Here is a 23168-nt window from a genome sequence, read left to right on the forward strand (position 1 = left end):
AATGACGTCATTTGGAATGGCACGATTAAAAGCAATGTTTTCATATGAAATACACGATCAAATGAAAAACTACACATTTTCTCACTTTTAGTAAGTGAGTAAGTAAGTAAGTAAGTAAGTAAGTCATTTGTCTTTATTCGTGGCAAAGTTAGGGCTCGAGGCCCTCTTTTACACTTAACCACAACATTTAAAATAATTAACATACATATATTTTTAAATAAAACAAATCATTTAAAAAATAATATTGTACTAGTAGCATATATGGAGAGAGTAATAGAAGAAATAATTATACAATGTACAACATGACAATATAAATGAAACATGATAATTTTAAAACTAACACTAGTAATAATAAAAGAAGGAAAACACAGTAAAGAAAACCTATAACTAGCAAATACATTTCTAATTTTTATGAAAATAAGCTCATTCACGCACTCACATCGAACAAGTCAGCTAGAGGTATTCAGCAAGTGATTTCGGCAATCCATCATAAATCTCCTATGAGAACGTAAATCCCTAATGGTAGCAGGGAGGGTATTCCACAGTCTAGCGGCAGTGACTACAAAGGAGCGGTTGTAAGTCCTGGAGTGACTGAGAGATATTGTTAAACAGGAGCCAGATCGTGTATCGTGGTTACGATAGGAGGAGAGGTAATTAAAGTTTGATGAGAGATAATTCGGTACACCTGAGTTTAGAACTCCATGCAGAAGGGACAACATGTGGAGACTGCGACGCTCATGAACACGAAGCCATGACAACTTCCTATAATAAGGTGAAATGTGAGAACCATATCGCAGCTTAAATATAAATCGAATACAGGTGTTTAAACCCCGTTCGAGCATCTTGTTACTGTCTTGAGTTATGTCTATAAGTACAGTGTCGCAGTAGTCTAGAATTGGCAAGATTAGGGATTTTACCAGTTGTATTTTAAGATGTTTTGGAAATATGGAAGAGTAGCGTTTGAGAGATTTCTGCACTTTACGGCATGTATTTGTCACTTGTTCAGTCCAGTTTAGTGTCTCGGTCATTATAACACCTAAGTTTCTTACTGACGTACAATAGGTCACGACAGTATTATTTAAAATAATTGGGGGTACATGTCTACTTTTTAACAAGTTAAGGTTTCTTTTGGTACCAAATATAATAGTCTGAGTTTTGTTATGATTTATTAACAAGCTGTTATTTTTGGCATAGTCATTCAGTCATCGTAAGTCAAAATTTACCCTGTCAATGGCTACACCTATGTCTTGTGGATATGAGTGATAATAAATCTGGAGATCATCTGCATAGATATGGTACTTGCTGTATTTCAATGCGTCCCCTATGTTGTTCATACTAATAACAAATAAAAGTGGGCCCAAAACCGACCCCTGCGGGACACCTATTGACTTGTTATGCCAACCTGAGTACATTGTTCCCACTGATACTCATTGCCGAAGGTCAGTAAGGTAGGAGCTAAAAAATTTAAGACATGTCTCATTAAAGTTGAGATTACGGAGTTTAGTAGTAGTAACCCAGGGCTAACTGTGTCACTGCTTACGTCTAGTAGTGTAGCTACAGTCACATATCGTTGGTCTATTGCATGTCTGATATCGTCCGTAACCCGCAGTAATGCTGTCGCGGTACTATGTCCTTTTTTAAAGCCAGATTGAAAAGGGTCAAGGAGGGAATTCTGGGTCAGGTATACAGTGATTTGTGCATGAATCAGACGTTCGAGTGCTTTTACGAGGGGTGGTAGGATGGACACAGGGCGGTAATCTGATGGAGAACCTAAGGTAGAGTTTTTCGGGATTGGCCTTATTAGTGTATCTTTCCAAACCTTAGGGAATACTCCATTGGTCAGGCAGTAGTTGAATATGAGAGTCAGTATTGGCAGTACGGCCCCGATGATGTTTTTAATTAATTTTAGCGAGATACCGTCATTACCTGTCACATCGGAAGTGATAGAGGACAACACACGTTTAACATCATTTGCACTAGCTGTGTGGAAAGAGAGCTGGTCGCGCTTGGAACGGCATGTTGAGTTTGTGGGATTAGCCGGTAATGGAACTGGTCCAACTTTAGGCTGAGAAAAGTAATCATTTAATGTATCTAGAGATATGATGGGAATGTGCTCTTCTACGGCTTTGCCTATGCCCAAAGATTGTAGCTTCTTCCATGTTTGGTTTCAATTATTATTTCCCGCTAACTGTTGAAAGTAGTGGCATTTGCTGTTTCTAATTAGTTGTTTAACTTTGTTTCTCAGTTTCCTGTATTGTTCAAAGTCATCTTTGTCACGCGTTTGTCTGAATTTTCTGTACCAATGGTCACAGCTGGCCATAGCAGATCTTATCTCGGTCATCAACCAAGGAGTAGGGGGGCGGGTAAATCTTACTTGCCTCTCCGGAGCATGTTTGTCATACAAGTTCAGCACTAAAGAGTTGAATCTGTTAACTTTTGAGTCAGTGTCATGAAGATTACGTATGTCCGTGCTTAATGACTTTCTGGGGTTGATTTGCAATTATAAGGTCAATTAATGTGTGAGTCGAGTGATCAGGGTAGTAGACATGGTTCGTAGCATTAAGTGGTAGGATTTCCATGTTCACAGCATGGAATATATGACGCAACTTATCCGATTCACTGGTTTGTTTTAACAAGTCAGTATTAAAGTCGCCCATGACTATGACATCTTCGTAGACCGAGATAAGATCTGTTAAAGGTGCTTCGAAGTTCTCCATTTATCTAATATTAGGTGGCTTATATACAATTCCTATTAATATTTTCTTATTGCAGTCGAGTTCAACAAACATATACCCAGGACGCAGGGTGGGTCTGAGGTGCAGCACAAGACGGCAAATCTCCATGTAACCAGCTTTCTGATATGCCAATACAATGCACCTTATTATTTTCGAAAATAATCTGTAGTTCTTCCAGGTGAGCTGCAATGGATAGTGAATTTAGGTGGCAACAGGTTAGAGCTCTTGGGTGATTCATCAGCTGTCGCCTCAGAATGGATCCCGTTGCCTCAGGGTATGGGAGGGGTGAGGGTTGAGTTAAGAGAGGAAACGAGGAATGTGTGTCGTTGACATAAGTGACAGATTCGTCTAATTGTATTGATAGGAGGATTTTATAAATATTTTCTTTTGTAAACATGCTTCTTACCTCTGAATCTCCTCTGATACGGCGCTGACTTTTCATGCACTCAATCACATTCACACTCAATAATAACACACTATAATACAAACTTAAACTAATCCACATTGTCGTTACTTCACTACACTCTTTCACCACCTAGCTGCTTGAATAACATTGTTAAGATCAGCTCGTGTGGTCACTTGTAATTTTTTCCCATCAGAGCTTAGAAAAATGATTCGTCCATCCTTAGTCCATACAGATTTCTGACCGAAGTGGTCACGCGCGGCGTTTAGTATGTCCTTTCTCGTAGCTGTTAGCGATTCTGTTATCAGCATACCCGATCCCTTGAGCAATTTCTTTGCACGCCAAATACGGTCACGTTCGTGATATCGCGTGAACTTTATAATGATGGGCCTTTTCCCTCCCGTCACTACCTCAGCTGTTGTTCTCCTTGGATTCCCAATCCTGTGACAGCGATCTAAATTGTCCAATGTCAAGTCTATCCCTAGGTGGGATTTCACAACACCGAACACCTTGTCATAGACGTCCTCGTTCGGAGCTTCTGCCACCTCGTGGAGTAATAGACAGTTTCTCCTGCTGTACCGCTCTGCTTCGTCGATCAGGTTGTCCTGTTTGGTGATCTGGTTATGCATTTCAGTAAGTTTGGACTTCACCTCCTTGAGTTCCTCGGTGACAGCAGCTCGGAAGGACTGGAACTCAAGGGCAAGTGCGTCTAGAGAAACATTGCCGCTGTTGGCAGCGCGCATTGCTTTCTCGAAGCGAGCTTGGATGTCGTTTAGCTTTTCTTCGAATGAAGAAATCCGCTTGTTCAAAGACTTTAGAGACATAGTGAATGAATGTATCTAATCCCTGAGTATTATTGAGCAATGTAACTTGATCTACTACACACAAATTGTTGTTTAACTTGCTGATTTGCTAGGTGGTTTATGGAGCTTCTCACACGCACTTCCTCACTGCCGCCATAACTAAAGAAACAGTACTACGCTGCCGATCTAACAGTCCAGATTTCCAGAGCTGGAATGATCATGCCGCAGACATCCGTGAACACACTTCGTTTTTTATCGGTGGGGGGGTTTGAATAGTGGAGAGTCCCAGGGCAAAAACTATGCCCGTTTACTTATCTGTTTCCTAGGAGTACCCGATGAGTCAGAAAATCTCAATTCACTACACTGGCGGGGGAAAAAAACGGTCTGACTTGGAGGCAAATTTTTCCTCCAAGCCAGAGTAGAAACCCCATCTTTGCTGCTAATTTGGAATAAAATGAATGTAGATTTAATGAAAGTGAAGAGGAAGAAGCTTTTCTTAAGAAACAGCTCTTTTCAGGGTTGAATTTTGAGTTATTTAGTGAATTGTGATGCTATAACTTATAATATGCCTTAAATTGTAATTCTAGACCAGTTCATACTACTACTAAAAGAGCCTCTGCCTTAAGTGTGCACACTGCTCATTCAAAACAGCGCATCAGAGTAGAAATGGAATAGCTGGGATACTATGATGAAACAATGTGTTATGTACCAGCAGTATCAGAAAAGGTATGAACCAAAGGAATGGCATGCTAAAGAAGAAAGTTATCGAACTCCGCAGCTATTTCCTGCCAGTATTCAATCAGGCTGTTATACTCGGTATGCAGCAGTAATCCCATCTATCGAAGTTGAGTGTCAGCATAAGAGACAAAGAACATCACAACAAACAATGTTCAATGTAATGTTATTGTTGATCAATGTTATGCGCTTTCGATGTTGTAGGCCGTCACATTTAATTTTCTTCCAACCGTGAAATACCACTCTTATCATAGTCGGTGCGGTAAAACTGAATAAAACATAAATGATCGGATATTTTATTCTCTACAACTTTTGTTATGTAGTATTTTTCGATAGGACCAATAACATAGGTACAGTATTCAAAAATTAAATTTTAGCCACCTTCCTCTAAACTACCATTTTATCTAGGGTGATTAAAATTGTTTATAGCCTAAACTGTAGTTTCTTATTCCCTGACCCTATATACCAATTTTCATTAAATTCTGTTTACCCATTTTCACGTGGCTCGTCCTTGATATGGACTTGGCAACAAAAATACAAATCCATTAATATCTGTGTTATTATACCCGGTATGGTAAAAATATATAAGACATAAATGATCGGAAATTTTATTCTATGTAACTTAGTTATGTAGTATTTATCAATATGACCACTAATAATGTTAATATTTGAGAATTAAAATTTAGGTCTTCCCCTAAACTACCATTTCACTCAGCGTGAATAAAATGATTTATAGCCTAGATTGTAGTGGCTCATCCCCTGACTTTACACACCGATTTTCATTAAATTTTCTTCATCTCTTTTCTCGTGATGCTTGTACATACGTAGATACAGACAGATAGACAGACAGACAGACAGACATTACGGAAAAGTAAAAAGTGCATTTCCTTGTTACTGTGGACATGACCGATACATAAATATCATTCTTTTCAAATTCTGAGCAATGTACAGAAAAAGACTCTTATTTTATATATATATATATGTAACATATGGCTTTTTGTGCCAGAAGTGTCTGAGGACATGTTTGGCTTGCCTGCTCATGGGCGATCTACATGTCTGGGTGTAAGACGATGATGATGACGACATTGAGGTAGGGAGAGGGTGAAATGAGGTGTCAGCACATAGCCTACTCCTGCTGAATAACACCAAGGGGTCTACTCGCAGTTCAACATCTCCATCCGACGGACGAATCGCCATCAACAGCATCATATGTCCTCACTCCATACTGCTCCCATTTTTCCCAAGCTAAGCCCAGCCATCGAGCGATAGATCCCAAGGTGGACCGTTCGATCGTTGGCTATCACTTTCTAGAGGCATTTAAGGGTTGTTAGGGATTGATGACCAAGCAGGATAAAAAGAAATGTTAAAACAACACTCTGACATTTATTCACATAAGCAAACAAACAAATAAAATATTCTTGCTGATATTTTTTTCTTTAACAGAGAACTTTCATAATATTGCATTTCTTCCTCGATTTAGAGTGACACGTGTTCTTAATCTCCAGCCTTACTGTGCTGTAATGAAACCAAAGAAAAATTAGGCCTCTTGCCTTTTCAAATCAAAATATTTGACTGAAAGAATTAAATAAATTAACATAGAACTTCATAAAAACATAAACAGCTGTCTTGCTAACGAGGGTTTTACAATAAATGTGTTCGAAGCTTTACCAATTCAAAGTAGTCTCAACACGTGGTTTTAAGATGTATTCAACTGAATTCGTCATTTACAGTATTTAATAATCGTCAATGACACCAACATGAACTTTAGTAGAAAATGAAAATTGATTTCAAAATTCTCAAAATTAATTAATTATTATTCTGATTATGATTATTATTATTAATTTCTCATCATTTAATTAGCCCATGTTTCATTCTCACACGATCGTGTTCTTATTAATTTTCCACTGCATTATTTACCTAATGATCGTCATTAGCATTTCAAAACAATTATTTTGAATTAATTATTAATGACTTATTTTCACCATAACTCCAATTAATTATGCGGCTAACAAATTTCTACCTCTGATCTTTGTATTTCATTTCTATTCAAATTAATCTTAAAATATTTCAAATTTTAGAATTTTGCATTACCAACGTGTGAGCTAGTTAAATAAATTTTATTTACAAATCGAGTGCCTTCATAAAGTAACGAGATGATCTTTCCTTTTAAATCTCGCTAATTAAGAAAATAAATTCTTCCTAGTCTTCCTCGACTTAACTTAATCAAACTTTCCCTTAAGGGCATGAAAATTATTTCTTAAGGCAACACACAATGATGAGTATAATCCGCGTCACAGCGAGTGCGTGACCAGATCAAAATTAACTGAAACCAACATGACACAAGAGAAATATACATATTTACATACACACACACATTCACACTAGGGAAACACATTTTATGTACATTATTTATATCGAATCCTGTTTTGGCAAGTTTATTTATGATTTTTATTGGTGGTTGGGATGCGTAATGTCTAGCAGAAATAATCCGTGTACTGAAATTATCCTTCGTCTATAGTGGCTAGTGATCGAAGTCATGGGTATCACTTGGTAGAAACACATTTCACATATCAATGTAAGTTCATCTAACTCATGAAATTATAATGGAAGATTCTAGTAAAATCCATAAGCACTACCATCATCTGGGCTACAGGTTGAAATTACCGCAAGCGTGAGCCTTGCTCGTATTACTTTTATTTCCTACCTGTGAAATACACTCACAACACGTGCTCCAATAATTATAATCTATCTTGCGCTCCCAATACACAAGAATAAGTCAAATATCATCATTAATTCATCAACTGCACAATTATACAACAAGTATCCCTCAGGATTGGTCATATTCCAGACCCTTCATGAACAGAGCACATTCAATCTCACATATTAGGACTCTACAGTAGTTTTATGGCTCACGAGCGTTTACTTCTGTTTTACCCGATCTTTAGTTAATATTATTTTTATTTAAGTGATTATTACATCTACTGATCCTCATGGAATATCGTAAAATTAGATGACTTCATCATAAATACAACAAGTGATCTTGAAAGACACTAGGTTCGACCCTATTCACTCAAAATGTACACGTAAATTTCCATCCAGTAACTTCAACATTACAAGGAAAGTAGATTTATCGTGTGGTCAGTGATTATTAAATATAAAGCTCCTTAAGCATGGGAAATCATTCAAAGACAACCTACATGTCTACTCTAATAGATTCCAAAATTTCATTCACACGTACCTAGTCTACCACGACACCTTAAGAAGTGGAAAAATGAAATATTTCTAACTACAACAAACTAATAGATCTACGACTTAAGAAGAAAGACCTCTAGTTGTACAAAAGGTAAGACGGATAAATTAAATTAAAAAGGTACTCAAGTTTTTGATGGGGTTCGATTCTCGTCGACAGTCAGTTATTCCAGCATACTCCTCCGGTCAGTCTCCTTCCAATTACCAGATACGCCTCACATTTTACAGCTCCATGGAGGCTCTGCAACAGGTGTCCCTCGATGAAATGATGTTGTCGGTGGTTGCGGAATTATCCATCTTGAGATGTTCAATTCTACGACGACTTCCGTAGAGTGCCGGTCACAAGCTGTAACTGAGATGACAAAATTAAGTATTTAGCACAAGCACACATCGAATATAAATAGCTCGTCTACACTGTCACACTTAACTTGGCTCCTAGGCGTCTTTATTCCATAGAATTCACTAATGGTTTCTCTAAATTCTAGCAGAACGGCGTCGACTTGAACAGAAATTGCTTCTCCACGTGGTCTGAGAACGACGAAGGATATTCAGAGTAAGAGCTTCAGAACTTCGGAGTAAGAGTTTCAAGAACATTAAGAGCATTAAGAGAGCGATTTACTCGAAACAAGGCCTTTTATCTAATTAGCCTGAGGGGTGTGATCTTCAGCGAGGACGGTAATTGGCTGATGGTCTCGTTTAATTGGCGCAGACTATTCCAGAAACAAGCTGGGTTGCGCGCGTGCGAAGGCAGTCACGTGGTCTGCTCTGACCTTGGCACAGTCTTGCCGGTGTGTTACCCCTCTGAACGACGAAAAAAAACTCGTTCTCAGCTTGCCACAACTCCCCAAATGATATACTGCAGTTACAGGCAGACAATAAAATTTTCACTTTCCACTTGTTAAAATATTCGTACTATCGCCAATTTTAACGGGGACAATACGAACACTGTGTGGAGAGATTTGGAATTGATTCCAGGCTTTTGACATGTTATGTAGTGATTAGAGATTGTATACCACCACTTCTCCTATCTTGCTGACCAATATTCTGATGGTGAAAACTTTTTCGACCAGCAGGATCAGTATCAAAGGGTAGGAAGGGTCCACCTATTCAATACCATTAGAATGTATATTTTTTTTATAAAACTGGGACTAGTTTCGACCCCATATATGTTGGGTCATCTTCAGCCACGCTCCAATTGGAAGGCATAAGCACACATATAACCAATAATAATATAAACACTCTGGTATGCCACAATTTACAGTCTTAATTTAAAACATTGATGAGGTCCGAACTGCATATCCAAACTTGAAACTAAATGACACATTAAAACTGCTGTGGTTGATGCCGAACTACTTCGTCGTTCCTACAGCAGCCAATGTTCTTGAGTTGATCTGGGAGTTGGTATCCTTATCTGTGTAGACGAGCAACTTGATTGATAATTTATGTTTGTTCATTAGTAATATGGGTAATGACTTATGTACCTTTAAGGGGAACATTTGTAATTTGAATAGGTATTCCTTTTCATCAGATGTAATGATCTATTGTTTAATTTGTTTTAAAGTGAATGCCCCTATGTTCTTCGTAAGTTGCGTGCACTTGGTATGGATACCAACACCAGACCAGGATCAGGGTACACTTATTCTAATTTAAAATATTTAGTTTGTGTATTTAGTCTACTGCTATACTTTAATGTATGGGTGTAAATGTAATCTATAATTGATCTTGTTTATTGCAGGTCTTCTTGATGTCTTTAAGTCAAAAGTTGCGAGTCGTTTACTTTTAGACCCTGTGATTGTTTCTGTTCAATTCACTTATGTTTTGAGAGATTGGAGGAGTAGTACATGGACACAACAACCACCAGATTTTGATTTCCTTCAGGGTGAAACTTATGGAGTTACAGACATGGGAAAATTACCCTTTGGAGCAACATGTGAACCTGTCAGGTATAGCTTGTATATAAACAAAGTGTTGATTGACTAAATGATGTTAATTTTTAACTTTATTGATATCCTAGTATGCATCAAATTCTTTTCAGGATGTCTTTCAAATTATTATGTATTGTCTGTTGTCACGGTTCGGATTTTTTAACTGGTAACACAGGGAAGGAAAATGCATGTGATCATTCACAAACTTTTTTTTTTGTATAGTAATAGATACATTAAAAAGTTCACTTCCTGTGGAACTGAGCAGACTCTAGTATGGACAAATCAGCGTTTAACTTATTTAGTTTACCTTGTCCCATGTTATGATTTTTTGTAATAAAATACAGTGAGTTTTCCTTCATCGGTTGGCCATTAGGCACGCCCATCTTATCTGCTTCCCATTGACCCATCACTTCCCGTTACACAGCGTGGCGACAGCACGGGAATGCCCGCACTTTGCAGTCAGGTCTGTGCCTGGAATGTGTATTAAGTCTTGATCTGTGTCGCTCCAGCTGTTCTCAAATTGTAAAGTGTTACTTTGCGGTATAATTCTCATAATATTTCCACATGTGTACACAGTAGAGGAAAGGGTATTTATGTATGATAATTATGTGAAAACAGAGTCTTGCAGGGAAGTTGTTAGATGATTTGATTTGTAACACAATTTCCAGGTGTACGCTCTCCACATAGAGAGACCATGCGGAAACTCATAAACAAATTGAGAGGAACTGGTTCTTTACTCGAAAAGAAGTGAAGTGTTAAAAGATGTGTACTTAACAAGAAATAATGAGCGAAATCACAGAAAGATTAGAATATACACCTATGAAACCCCTAAGACAACTTGGATAAAAACCTGGGTTTCGAAAAGCTCAGTGTGGCAGGCTGCGAAAATGTAAAGTGTAAAAATTGAAACTACACACTAAACTTACGTGAGGAAATTTTTGAAGACCATGTTATTAATATGGTCTTATGGCTGTCACAGTCCCCAGATTTAACTGTTTGTGACTTATTTATGGGGGAGCTAAAAAATAAAGTGTATGCAAGAAACCCTCACACATTGAACGAACTGAAAAAATGTATCCTGAGAGAAATAGCCTCAATTACGGAAGGCGAACTTATGCGTCTGAATCGGAGTTTCTTAAGACAATGCCAGAAATGTTAAATGTAGGAAGGGAATATTTTCAACATCTCCTGTTATAAGGTATGAGCATATTTTCTTAATTCTTAATTACTAATTTTCTTAATTTTAATTGTTATCTCATGTCATGCTGTTCTTGTTGCTATGCCATGGAGCGGGGAGTGATGAGTCAGTCGGCCAACTGATGGGAGAAACTCACTGGTTCAGGATGCGCAGCTGTGAGCTTGTGTTCAGGAGGTAGTGGATTTGAATCCCACTGTTGGTAGCCCTGAAGATGGTTTTCCTTGACTTCTCATTTTCATACCAGGGAAATACTGGGGCTGCACCTTAATTAAAGTGACTGTTGCTTCCTTTTGCCTTAAGACCTGTCTGTGTTGATGCAATGTAATAATAATAATAATAATAATAATAATAATAATAATAATAATAATAATAATAATAATTTTTTTTTTTCCGAGGGAGTGTGGAAAATCTTTCATAAGACGCTTGTGAGGGTCCGCACTCAACAAGTGTGTGGAGATTCTTACCCACTAAAAACCACACTCCCTTTTTCCCACGACGTTTATCTCTGCCCCGGAAACCGCTCTCGCATTACTTCAGGGCGGATGTCGTGCTTAATGCATCTTGTGCTTCATCTTCCTTCTTCTGCTTTACTGTCTGTCGTAATCGTCCAGGTCCTTCTTCTTCTGACGCAGAATATTTTCTACGTAGACTGCCACCTGGTCCCAAGATTCTCGACTTCGTAGTATTACTGACACGATCCCTTCTGGCGTCAATTTTCCGTGCATAACTTCTAAGCATCTTCTTTGTGGCAGCCAATGAACACACACAAAGAAAGTATGTGATACGTCATCGATATCACCGCAGTATATGCACACCGGACTAGTTGCTAGCCCTAGCCTATGAAGAAATTTTCGGAAGTATCCATGACCTGTCAAGAACTGTGTGAGATAGTAGTTCACTTCATCATGATTTTGGGCAACCCATACGCCCAGAGAAGGTATCAGTCTTTTCGTCTATTTCCCTCTAGAATCATCTTCCCATCTTGTTTGCCATCGTTGCATTCTGCGACTATGAGCCAAAGCCTTTGCCCTTTTCCTTCCTAGCTCTTCTTGTGTGAGCCAAATTTCTTGTCTTTCGAAGGCCAACAAGTCAATGGGACTATTGCTGCTACTACTAGAATCGCAGGTTCTGATACTGTGCGATATGCGCAAGCAATTCCTAAAGCTGCTCTCCGTTGTACAGCCGCAATTCTTGTCCGATATTTAACAATTTTTAACGATTCAGCCTAAATTTCCGAACCGTATAGCAGTATCGATTGAACAATCAACATGAGAAGCCGCCTTTTACTAGATATCGGTCCCTTGATATTTCCCATGAGTCTGCTCAGTGCAGTCATGGTTTTCGCTGTCTTATCTGTTACCCGTTGGATGTGATCCCAATATGTAAGCTTAGTATCAAGCGTTACACCAAGATATTTTGTGCTCCTAGTTGTTTCGATGGCTATCTGTCTGATCTGCATCGGTACAACAGTATTAATCCTTTTCCTCGTCAGGAGGACAATTTCCTTTTTATGATCTGCGAGTTCTAACTTGTGATTTATCATCCATTCTTTGACACGTCGCATCACCTGAATCAATTTAAATTGAGCCAGCTCTAGGTTACGGGTTACTATCACAGCAGCCACATCATCAGCATAACCCACAAGTTTTACATCTTCTGGCATCTCCAGCCGTAACAAACCATCATACATGATATTCCAAAGGTGTGGTCCGAGAATTGAGCCTTGCGCTGCACCAGCTGTGAGCCGTTTTCTTCTCTGACCGTCTTCCGTGTCGTATAACAATGTACGGTCTTTCAAATAGTCTCGCAGTGTATACATGAGATATTCTGGTAGCTTCAAAGTTTCTTATAGAGCTTCCAAAATATCACTCCATCTTGCCGAGTTGAAAGCATTTTTAACATCTATAGTCACAAGAAGCGTCAGTTTCCTAGAATAATGATTACCCGTTTGAGCTCGTTCTGCTGTCTTCACCACTTCCTTCACAGCATCTAGCGTCCAGTGACCTCTGCGAAATCCATGTTGTTGGTCAGATAGGTCACCAGCTAATTGGACTGCTGCTAGTATTCTTGGTTGTAGGAGCTTCTCTAAACCTTTCCCGGCAGTGTCCAGCATACATAGAGGTCTGTAACCCCCAGTTTTCCCTTTACTGATCAGAACCAATCTAGCTATCTTCCAGCGAAAGCTAAAAATTCCCGCTTTCAAGCAATGATTATACATTCTCAACAGCAGTTGAGGACATAATTCGACTGCCACCTTTAGTACTTCTGCTGGAATACCATCTGGTCCAGGGGCTTTCTTATTTCTAAGGGAATTAATTGCTGTTATCAATTCTTCAGTTGTAAAAGGTGGTAGTTCTTTCTCGGCCTCATCATCAATCCTCTCTGCATGATCAGGGAATAGTATGTGTACTATTTCTTCCATGGTGCGTGGATCCATGATAGGGCTTGGTAGCATCCCGAATTTCTTCATGACAATTTTATACCCTAATCCCCATGGATTTTCATCCACTTCCTTAGACATTTCCCACCACTTGTCGGCTTTACTCTTTTTAATTGTATTTCGTAGTCTTTTCTTCATAGTCTTATACTCTACTGAGAGAGCTTCATCGTTATGTCGTGCTCTTTGTGTCCTTCATCTGAATCGCAGGCATTGTTTCCTCAGCTCAGCAATTTCTTCATTCCACCAATATGCTGGACGCTTGCCTCTCCGTTGTTTGATTCTGGTCATTGATGCGTCGCATGCTTGCTGAAGCAGTCTCATGGTGTGTTCCACGCATTTATTAGCAATTATGCTTCTTTTGCCTCCGTGACATGTATCCCTCATACAATCCATTCCATTCTGTATTACTTCATGAAATTTTTCTCTATCCATAATGGCTATGTTCCATCTTTCTGGCTTGGGCGTGGTAATCCTTAGATTTGGAGTCTCTTGAATTACACGAAAAGTGGTATACTGATGATCGCTTCCAGTATATTCTTCAATTACTCGCCATTCAGTTATCCTAGACGCAATGTCTTCAGAAGCAAAGGTTACATCTGGTATAGTTTCCTGACACCCTGGTCGCCGAAAGGTTGTCACATTACCAACGTTTATAACCATTAATCCCAATCTCGCGACCATCTCCATTGTACGCCGCCCTCTAGAATCTGTTTGAGGCATGTTCCATATCCTGAATAAATCCTTAAAATGAGTGACTTGTGATGTTACTTTATGTAACATAAAATTTAATTTTTAATGCTGTTAACAACGAACATCCTGCAGTTGAATGGTCATTGTAAAGTTGAAAGACTGCAACAGTAATCTTGTTATTAAGACGTCCCGAATTATTGCTGGCCTTGGAGTGGTCTCACTGCCTTTGATATGGCGTCTCGTTAAGTAATGGTGCAAACTTGTCGGGGCCTGCTCGCTTCCAAAGCTATCTTCCCTTTCTTTTCATGCAAATGTTGTTTCCTTGGTGGATGTATTTTGAAGGACAACATCTGGAGACTTTCCAAACATATGAACGCCACTGAGAGATGCAACGACACAAAATGATAGTGGGTCACCTTCCCCTCTTTTTCTTGTAAATATGCGCAATCCACCACTGGAAGTTAAACAAACAAACCCTATCGCCCCCACCCTCTCCTCAGCTCATTATATCATTACCTTAATAAAATATAGTTTTTAAGTTTTTATCCATAATTTTAGACAATCTTAGAAAAGTTATGACTTAGTAATAGGAATATGTTAGGACGTGGTTGGACAGGTGAGAGACTTCTATGAGTCTAAATAAGTGTTTGGATAATTGTGACAACATGATTGGAAACTCAAATATTCATTTACAGTGGAAGTTTTATCAACTAAACGTTATGTGAGTGTATATTGGCCTTTGTATCTTCACTTTCCAGACATAGCTCATATTTGGGGACTTAGAAATTATCAGTAACTTGTTGTGTTGAGATGTGTACATTATAAACCACGTGAAAACATATTTGAGTTTCTTTTTCAATTATGGTAATGTTCCTTTAAAGATAAGTTGACTTGTTTTTCATGTGAATGAAATATAATAAAAATGACTGGAGATTTCCATTAAACTGATTGATTTTTTATAAAATTTCTTCTTCTAGTGAACTGCATCTCTTTGCTACGTGGCCTAAATTAGTGGAGACTGCTGTTGTGGATAGTGAGAGCTATTCTGATTTTGAACCCACCCAGGCTCCTGAGTGGTCAGTAGCAGTTAAGATGGCTGATCAACCAGCTTGTCTCTTGAGCGAGTATCTCAGTGAATTTATTCTTCTCTGTGTCAGCAAAAAGTCTATGCATGAATTGCTGGGCGATATGGTCAACTATAATACAGCAGGTACATTTAATAGATTTATACATAAAACAAATTCTGTTGACTTTAATAATCTATATATTAAACACACTAGGCTGATTATTGTTACATCACTTTTGTGAGAACGGCTGAACTGGTGGATGTCATAAAGCATTCTGACGAAAGCTCTTGGCCTGCAGATTTGCAGGGTGTCTTTAAAAGCATAAACATTTCTTGTCTTATGTTTTTAAATTGTTAAAGAAAATGTGGCATTCTGATTGGTTAATGTGCTCACCTACTGGCGAGTTCAACCCTGCCTGAACCATGAGAGCACTGAACAGCAGGCACGATAGGGGAGTTAGAAGGGGAGTAGGCACGCATGCGCAATCAGTGTCATACTGATCGGCTGGTACTTCTTGGACAGGCAAAACCACTGTTTTGCTGCCCAGCTGTTGAACAGTGCACATTACATTCAACATTCCTCTAAATTTAGATGAGAATTCAGTATGTGGTTAAAAATTGAAAGCAGCTGGTGATATTCGATTAGCACGGCTCAATATGGGATAAAGCCCCTATGGCAAATAGTCATTCATTAATGTGCGTGAATCATCTTCTAAAATGTCGCCTCTGTAGCGTAACAGTTGGTGTTATTAGCTGCCGTCCTCAGGGGCCCGGGTTCGATTCCCGGTGCTGCCAGGAATTTAAAATTGGCAGGAGGGCTGGTATATGGTTGAAATGGTACATGCAGCTCACCTCCAGTGGGGGTGTGCCTGAAAAGAGCTGCACTACCTCAGGATGAGCGCACGAGTTTACTTACTTTTATCTTCTAAAATACAATACATCATAGGTAATGACATTCCATTCATTCTGGTGGGAACATTATTGTTCTTGGGAAGCTGCCTCTGTGGATCAGTGATAGAGTGTCGGCCTCTGGATCCCAAAATAGCGGGTTCAAACCTGGCAGAGATAGTCGGATTTTTGAAGGGCGGAAAAAAAGTCCATTTGTCACTCCAAGTCGTACGATGTCAGCATGTAAAAGATCACTGGGTGGCATATTTGGTATTTACCCAACAATATTCATTAAAACATCTCAGCCATAGATGCCCAAGAGAGTTTCGGTTTACACGGTCTGCCATCTAGTGGGCGAGTAAAACGGAACATGAAAATTGAAGAGCAGACAGCCAGATGGCGTCAAATTGAAATGTCTGCACACGGTAGCTGAGGCAATACAATTATTATTATTATTATTATTATTATTATTATTATTATTATTATTATTATTATTATTATTATTATTATTATTATTATTATTATTATTATTATTATTATTATTATTATTATTATTATTATTATTATTATTATTATTATTATTATTATTATTATTATTATTATTATTATTATTATTTCCCAACGGCTCCAATATTGAACCTGATTAGGCTCTAATTGTAAGAAGATTGTATAAAAATTATTTACATTTGGAAACAATAAGTGAAAATAAAGCTGGACGGCGAACTCTGATCCCTCGAATTGACTTAACAATATCCGTAAAACATTTGCACTTTCTTTCTGGAGCCATCAGTTTCCAGTTTGCTTGCCATTTTGTATCATGATCAATAAATCTGAAGGAATATGAAGGTCTCTGTTTACTTCAGCCAGTTAAATGTTGCAATGTCAGGAGAGTGATATTTTAAAGTTGCAATAATGTCGAAAGGTACAAGGAATGCTATCAGCTTACATTTGGGAAATAGTAGGGTCGAACCCCACTGTCGGCAGCCCGGAAGATGGTTTTCCCTGGCTTCCTATTTTCACACCAGGCAAATGCTGGTGCTAGAGCTAATTAAGGCCGCGGTCACTTCCTTCCTGCTCCTAGCCATGTCCTATCCCATCGTTGCCGTAAGACTTATATGTGTTTGTGTGATGTAAAGAAAACTGGGGTTAGGCTGAGTGGCTCAAACAGTTGAGGTGCTGGCCTTCTGTCCCCAACTTGGCAGGTCAATCCTGGCTCAGTCCGGTGGTATTTGAAGGTGCTCAAATATGTCAGCCTTGTGACGGTAGATTTACTGGCACATAGAAGAACTCCTGTGGGACTAAATTCTGGTACCTTGGCGTCTCCAAAAACCGTCAAAGTAAGTTGGTGGGACATAAAGACAATAATATTATTTGTTATTATTATTGTACAAGGAATGTCGTATGTAAGGAAATACTTCAATAAATACTTACCCCATTGACCATCGTGTCTTGACGTTTTTTAGCTAGTAATTATAATTAAAACAACTTTTATGGTTTTTTGAGATGCCAAGGTGCCAGAATTTTGTCCTGTGGGAGATCATTTATGCGCTGGTAAATCTACTGACATGGGTCTGATGTATATGAGCACTTTCGAATACCACCGGATGAAGCCAGGATTAGACCTGCAACTTGGTCTCAGAAAACCAGTGCCTTAACCATCTGAGCCACTCAGCCCGGCTGTTGACTTTACTCCTCCTCCTTAACCACTCTTCCACTGGGTCTTTTGAGAAATATCTCTTTAATGTCTCCTATCTCCTCTCATTCTTCCAATTTAAGGAAGACTGTTATCTTATCATAACGCATTCGACTTTCACTCCTTCGGCCAGTTAAATAGACTATAGGCAGCTGAACAGCCACTTAAGAGGGCTGTTGTCTTATCAAAACATATCAGCTTTGTTTTTTCTTATCCTCTAACAGGAGTATTCAAGGAGGCACATTTCTGTTTCATTATAAAGACTGAGCTGTTTATTGCTCTATCCCAAACAAGTTTTTCAATACTCCGGAAAGTATAATCGTGTGAACTTTTGACATGCAGCTTGATACTGCAATTTTAGCCAAGGCATTCTAATAATTTATATGTTTGGATAGACACCTACAATGATATCCTCTTTTTATGACTTGTAAGAGCAATCAGGATCCTGATTTTTCACCATACAGGTTTGAGTTTGAGGCTGATGATGCCCTTAATATGGGCAAAACATGTCCCTTAACATTTTATAATAATATTTAATTTCTAAAAAGATCTCTTTGTATTGAATAGAGATATAAAAAAATAATAACACTTGTAACATACTTTGTATTCACAGTAGCCTGTTGAGCACCCAATATAGTTCTGTGGAGGCGACGTGATGTCCTTTCGTTAAACACTGTGGTCTTCCCGTGCAGCAGTTTATGTGGGTGGTAACATCCTCTCTGCAATATTGAAGATCCACCCTCAACTCTGTTGACCTTGAAAACCCGAATTCAGGTATAATCTCTGCAATTCTATGAGCCATGTGCTGTGCACCAATGATTATCCCCCGTTCAAAGTCTGTTAACTCACGACGTGTTGCCATCTTCATGACACTGGCATCTGCGACAGACTGGTCAGCTATGCCGCAGGTGGCCGCAGTACTCAGGGGTCATACACGGCACATTTTCTAATGGGACACCCCTTCCCGTGGCTTTTGGCCACTCAGTGTATAACAGCAACACAACAACAATGGTACTAATAATTAGTACATGGAGTACATGCCAGAGAGATATTAAGTACAAATTTGGTCAAGTGGAGACAGGTGGACACTGAACCCACAACCTTCTGATTTCACATTGGGTCCTCTCGCAATTTAGCTACCTGCAAGCAGAAGAAGAATGATCAAGCCCACCTCAGCTATTTTGTGACTCAGTTTAGATGAAGTGAACTTTTGTGATCCATACAGCTACTCAATTCTTAATTCAATGCACGTGGTGCAAGTTTAAAGTCTCCTTTGATCTGACAATGGACACTTTACGAAATGTAGCTCGTAACTCACTCAGATCATCTTCCTTATCAGAGGCAGATGCTTTTCACACCACCCAAAGGTAAACATTCCATCGTTCTCTTGTGGACAATGTTTTCCATGAACAGCTAGTATTCTGCATGTGAACTAGACGTTGTGTGGTGCTTTCAGCAATATCAGCACCAATGTACCATATTTACGCAAATAATCCCCACTGCCAAATAATCCCTGCACCCTAATTTCAGGAAGTTTTTTTTTTTTTTTTTTTGAAAAATGAAATGAACTAAAATTCGTTCTATCAAAAGAGTAACGTAGGCATAAACAAACATTTCACATCACTCCACGAGATTTAGTAATGCTCCAGGGTGCCGAACCTGCTTTACCCAGTTTGCTACTAGGCTATTACCATCCACCCTTTCGGTTGCAGTTTTACAATAACACCTTTCATGTTTAATTTTGGAATTGTTTTCCATTTCAAATATGACATATAATGGCTGTTTTCTTCCATCTGCAATTACACAAAGCATAACTGTACACCTTTACTTCTCATTTCTGCCAGTTATGACCACGACGTTGGATGCACCCTTTTTGTTTACAGTATAATCAACCGTCATTTTGAAGATAATTGGTATTTGGTTCGCATTGCTTATTTGTGAAAGTATATAAGAGCTTTTCTTGAATAAATTGATCGCATATTTTTGAAAATTCACAATTTTAACTTGATAATCTGTTGGAAGATGCTGCCCGATGATAGTTTTTCTTTCAAAACTACAGCCATAACAAACATAAAATCGTGAAAGCCATCCACGTCAAGCTTTGAATCTCATAATACCTAGTTTTTTGCTATCGATAGTGTTTTAAGTTATCACATTTCACTCGTAATGTCACATCTGAATTGTCTCTTTTCTTCAATACACACATAATCTTGCTTCATTCTCAGGAAACTTTGCCCGGCAATTACTACTAGTTTGCTGAAGCCGTAATTTATTTTTTCGCCAGTCATGAATACAGCTTTCGTCCATGTTGTATTTTATTCCTGCTGCACAGTTTCCAATTTCTTCTGCGTCTTCTATAACATTACATACATACATTATCATTATAGACTGTTATGCCTTTCAGCGTTCAGTCTGCAAGCCTCTGTAAATTTACTAAACGTCGCCACAATCCTCGATTTGCAACTAGTGTTGTGGCCTCATTTAGTTCCATACCTCTTATCTTTAAATCGTTAGAAACCGAGTCTAACCATTGTTGCCTTGGTCTACCTCTACTTCTCTTACCCTCCATAGCAGAGTCCATTATTCTTCTAGGTAACCTATCTTCCTCCATTCACCTCACATGACCCCACCACCGAAGCCGGTTTATGTGTACAGCTTCATCCATCGAGTTTATTCCTAAATTAGCCTTTACCTCCTCATTCCGAGTACCCTCCTGCCATTGTTCCCACCTGTTAGTACCACCAATCATTCTTGCTATTTTCATGTCTGTTACTTCTAACTTATGAACAAGATATCCTGAGTCCACCCAGCTTTCATTCCCGTAAAGCAAAGTTGGTCTGAAAACAGACCGATGTAAAGAGAGTTTCGTCTGGGAGCTCACTTCCTTCTTACAGAATACTGTTGATCGCAACTGCGAGCTCACTGCATTAGCTTTACCACACCTTGATTCAATCTCGCTTACTATATTACCATCCTGGGAGAACACACAACCTAAATACTTGAAATTATCGACCTGTTCTAGCTTTGTATCACCAATCTGACATTCAATTCTGTTGAATTTCTTACCTACTGACATCAATTTAGTCTTTGAGAGGCTAATTTTCATACCATACTCATTGCACCTATTTTCAAGTTCCAAGATATTAGACTGCAGGCTTTCGGCACAATCTGCCATTAAGACCAAATCATCAGCATAGGCCAGACTGAATCTACAGCTTTTCTTCGGCTGTATATCTTTAGTTGCCATCTCAAACACATGATTCAGTTCAACTAATGTGCACAGAACAGTGACACCACGGCCCACACAGAGTTGTCAACTGTGTTTAGCACAGTCCCATTAGATGGATCTTATAAATCCAATCCTGCTAGAATTTCAAACTACTATTCTTCTTCATCTACCACTTTTCCGACATGTGTGGGGTCACGGGTGCGAGCTGTGCGGCACATATGCATCTGGCCCTGTTTTACGGCCGGATGCCCTTCCTGACGCCAACCCTTTATGAAGGGATGTAATCACTAGTGCGTGTTTCTGTGGCAGTTGTTAGTGTAATGTGTTGTCTGAATATGAAGAGGAAAGTGTTGGGGGCAAACACAAACACCTAGTCCCCGGGTCAGAAGAATTAATCAGATGCGATTAAAATCCCCTACCCGGCCGGGAATTGAACCTGGGATCCTCTGAACTGAAGGCCTCAACGTTGACCATTCAGCCAACAATAAAATTAAATAATTGAAAAAGAGGTTCAACCTATTCAATACATAAAAGAAAGAAATGTAGTGATTACATTCTTATTTAATAGTAACTATAAATGGGACCGGTTTCGACCTTAGTCCAGGTCATCGTCAGCCGTAAAAACATGTAAAACAATGCATATGAAAAAGAAAAAGATTAAGTGAACTCTGGATCGGTATAAGATGAAACATACATTAACGATGGGGGTAGAAATTGTGAGTCACTTAAAAGAAAACAGTACGTAATATTAAGAATGGTAGTATGGCACACGCAATGATAGGCGAAGTCTCACAATGTTTATGAATATTGGAGAACGGTCAAATGGGTCAGTTTCCACACTCTGTCAGGCACAAAGTCACAACACTATCAAATAATATATGAAGATCATAAATAACTTGAAGTCGCAGACGAATAGATTTGTAGAAGCAAACCGCCAGCTCCCGGTGATCAGCGCAGCACATTCAAGGTCATGCGTTGCGGTCTCGAACGCCAAAGTAGAATGGAATTCTTGCTTCTACAAATCTATTCGTCTGCGACTTCAAGTTATTTATGATCTTCATATATTATTTGATAGTGTTGTGACTTTGTGCCTGACAGAGTGTGGAAACTGACCCATTTGACCATTCTCCAATATTCATAAACATTGTGAGACTTCGCCTATCATTGCGTGTGCCATACTACCATTCTTAATATTACGTACTGTTTTCTTTTAAGTGACTCACAATTTCTACCCCCATCGTTTATTTATGTTTCATCTTATACCGATCCAGAGTTCACTTAATCTTTTTCTTTTTCATATGCATTGTTTTACATGTTTTTACGGCTGACGATGACCTGGACTAAGGTCGAAACTGGTCCCATTTATAGTTACTATTAAATAAGAATGTAATCACTACATTTCTTTCTTTTATGTATTGAATAGGTTGAACCTCTTTTTCAGTTATTTAATTTTTAACGTTAATACTTTCAATACGGAACAATGAAATTTTTATCTTTAAATTCAGCCAACGAGTCGGACAGAATTTCAAACTACTATATTTATTGGAAAAAGTGCATGGTTGAACATACACGATCACATATTGAATGACGTGATGACCAATATATCGTAGTTTACAATAATTTCCAAATTATACAACATGCAAAATAGGTGCATTCTACCATATCCAGATGCTTTGACATTCTAGATGGCATGACCTGGAGGGTAAGGGCCGGCTGGTGGAATACGTGATGGGAAGTGCTGTCATCATCTGTCGACAGGTCACTAAGGCCGGGACCATGTAGAATGCTTCTGAGTGAGACACAGCATCTCCGATGTCATCTGGAGTATTGTAGAGCTGTAAAAAGCGAGACAGGTGATTACACCAGAAAGACTCCAGTTTCTTAATTTCTTGTTTTCAGCAAAATAAGAACTAAAGTCATGATGCATCATTATGCAGACTTTTTATTTTCATCAGCCTAAAAATATAAAGTCTCGCATGCTAATACATATTTAGGGTTGCCATTATTATACTGATTAATAAGATCAAATTTAATAGCAATGACATTTCCAGCTATATTCCAGCTATTCATTAGTTAGAACCCGCCAGACATCCTGCTGGCTGCTGTAGTTAATT

At 38.7% G+C, this 23168-nt stretch overlaps 1 protein-coding gene across 1 annotated transcript in view; it reads left to right on the forward strand.

Moving 5' to 3' along the window:
• Positions 1 to 23168, forward strand: part of Rab3GAP1 (RAB3 GTPase activating protein subunit 1) — a 452945-nt gene that overhangs the window by 38788 nt on the left and 390989 nt on the right. The window contains exons 4-5 of the mRNA XM_067151789.2: positions 9661 to 9868; positions 15156 to 15388. Of these exons, the coding sequence (XP_067007890.2) occupies positions 9661 to 9868; positions 15156 to 15388 (441 nt within the window). The remainder of the gene's footprint in view (positions 1 to 9660; positions 9869 to 15155; positions 15389 to 23168) is intronic.

The sequence above is a fragment of the Anabrus simplex genome, chromosome 7, assembly GCF_040414725.1.
Source record: "Anabrus simplex isolate iqAnaSimp1 chromosome 7, ASM4041472v1, whole genome shotgun sequence".
In the NCBI taxonomy this organism is placed as follows: domain Eukaryota; kingdom Metazoa; phylum Arthropoda; class Insecta; order Orthoptera; family Tettigoniidae; genus Anabrus; species Anabrus simplex.